The 2,327-nt window shown below is 36.1% G+C and overlaps 1 protein-coding gene across 1 annotated transcript in view; it reads left to right on the top strand.

The window, feature by feature from the left end:
* The window catches only part of LOC106869825 (suppressor of fused homolog), a 40,417-nt gene that overhangs the window by 32,545 nt on the left and 5,545 nt on the right, over positions 1-2,327 (top strand). The window contains exon 2 of the mRNA XM_052976523.1: positions 337-474. Coding sequence (XP_052832483.1) covers positions 337-474 — 138 coding nt within the window. The remainder of the gene's footprint in view (positions 1-336; positions 475-2,327) is intronic.

Raw genomic sequence — 2,327 nt, 5'->3', positions numbered from 1 at the left:
TGGCTCTTGTGCGGGTGGCACATAAAAGACACCATTTCGAGCATGGCCGTTTTCATGCGGGTGACACGTAAAAGCACCCACTACACTCTCTGAGTGGTTGGCGTTAGGAAGGGCATCCAGCTGTAGAAACTCTGCCAAATTCGATTGGAGCCTGGTGTAGCCATCCGGTTGCACCAGTCCTCAGTCAAATCGTCCAACCCATGCTAGCATGGAAAGCGGACGTTAAACGATGATGATGATGATGATGATGATGATATATATATATACAAAGACACATATAAATGTGTGTGTGTGCTGGAGTGTTTACTTATATTGTAATTCTGCTTAATTTGACAGGTTGGGAGGACCAGATCCACTGGATTATATCAGTATCTACAGTAACAATGGCAAACCTGAAGATAACACCATACCAGCACACTGGCATTACATAACCTATGGTTTCTCTGACCTTTATGGAGATAACAGAGTACATCAGTAAGATAACAACTTTTATCTTTCTTTTCTTAGATATTTATTACTTATATTTATTTACTATTATTGTTATTATTATTATTATTATTATTATTATTATTATTATTATTATTGAAGATGTTGCACAGTATCCAATATCATGATGTCGTAGACTGAAGATATTGTGTCCACCGGGGGAGGGGGGTTGTAATGTCTATCAAGTCACAACAAGGACCTCAGGCAGATGGTACTTTATGCAATATGTGTGCAGTTCCAAGTAAAGTTGGTTCTTGCAACATACCAAGATTGTAGGGTATTTCTAAAGTTTCCAGATGTTTCTTTAGGTTGGGTGGTATTGAACTCAATGCTCCAATGACAAAAGGACACCCTTTTATTATTATTATTATCAGTAGTAGTAGTAGTAGCAGTAGTAGTAGTAGTAGCAGTAGTAGTATTTAAGACATCACACAGTATCCAATATTGTGATGTTGTTGTCTGAATTGCTTTGTATTTGTATAAGTTGACTCCAAGTCTCACCCAGAGACCTCAAGAGACAAGTTAGAAGTTCAAGTTGGTGTTGTATGACTAGGGTACCATATATTTGGATTTGCACAGAGTGCTTTTTGAATTTCTTTCGTTTTGGGATTTCCTGGTATCTGAGATAGGTAGCAATCATCCTTTTTTACTATCATTCCTAGGGCACCTATGATAACAGGTATTGTTTTAGTCTTCAGGTTCCACATTTTGCCAATTTCTATTTCAAGGTCTTTATATTTGCTCAGTTTTTGGTAGGTCTCGACAGATACATCTTAACGTTAATCGGGACAGTCATATCAATGAGGAGGCATGATTTTTGTCTGAAATCCTTCAATATAATGCTTGGCCTATTTGCATCTATCTTTCTGTCAGTTTGAACAGTAAAGTTCCAAAGGAGTGAAATGTAATCGTTTTCAAACACTGGCAGTGGTTTGTGTTCCCACCAGTTTTCATCATGTGGCAGGTCTTTGTAATTTACCCAATGAATATACTGTGCCACTCTGTAATGTTGGTTGAGATATTCTACAGGCACAAGAAGGCTGCACATGAAGATAACATGATGGATGATTTCATTTTGTTGCTTACATACATGACATTATTTACATTTGATGTTAACACAACCTTCTTCAGGTGTCCTGGGGTATTTTTCGATGTTATTATTATTATTAATATTATTAATAATAATATTCAGGTCACTGCCTGGAATCAAACTCAGAATCTTGGAGTTAGTAGCCTGTGCTCTTAACCACTACACCATATGCCTGTGGGCAATTATGGAGTGAATTTTAGGGCTTATGAATTTAATATTTTCCTATCCTTCCTCAATATCAGTTCCAATATGCTACTCATATCTGCACTGGGTCTGCTTAGGTCTGAAGAAGGCTGGAGGGTATATCAGCCAAAACATTGTGTTAGCAGCAAACAAGATGAGGACAAATATCCGTCAAATGTAAATAATGTACATCATTCCTCATCTCTCAAATATAGAACCATACATGACATGTTGGGCTTATTATTATTATTATTATTATTATTATTATTATTATTATCATTATTATTATCATTATTATTATTATTATTATTATTGTTCAGTAGTTTTATTTTTATAACGTGCTTTCACTTCACTACCAAGCGCAGCTCTGTGCACCTTGGGTATGTGCTGTGGTTTGCTGTGGTGCTCTTATGTTTACTGTATTGAAAGTGTTTTGCGTAGAATGTGTGCAGTACCCAGTAGTGCAATTTTCTGTATGTTATATATATTTGTAAGTCCTGGTGTTTTTGTTATGTATTTGTCTGAATATTTTTTTATTATACCTAAGGCACCTACTATGATAGGAATT

This window comes from Octopus bimaculoides, chromosome 24 (assembly GCF_001194135.2).
Source record: "Octopus bimaculoides isolate UCB-OBI-ISO-001 chromosome 24, ASM119413v2, whole genome shotgun sequence".
In the NCBI taxonomy this organism is placed as follows: domain Eukaryota; kingdom Metazoa; phylum Mollusca; class Cephalopoda; order Octopoda; family Octopodidae; genus Octopus; species Octopus bimaculoides.
The sequence above is the reverse complement of the archived record's forward strand: the minus strand, read 5'-3'. Positions and strand labels throughout refer to the sequence as shown.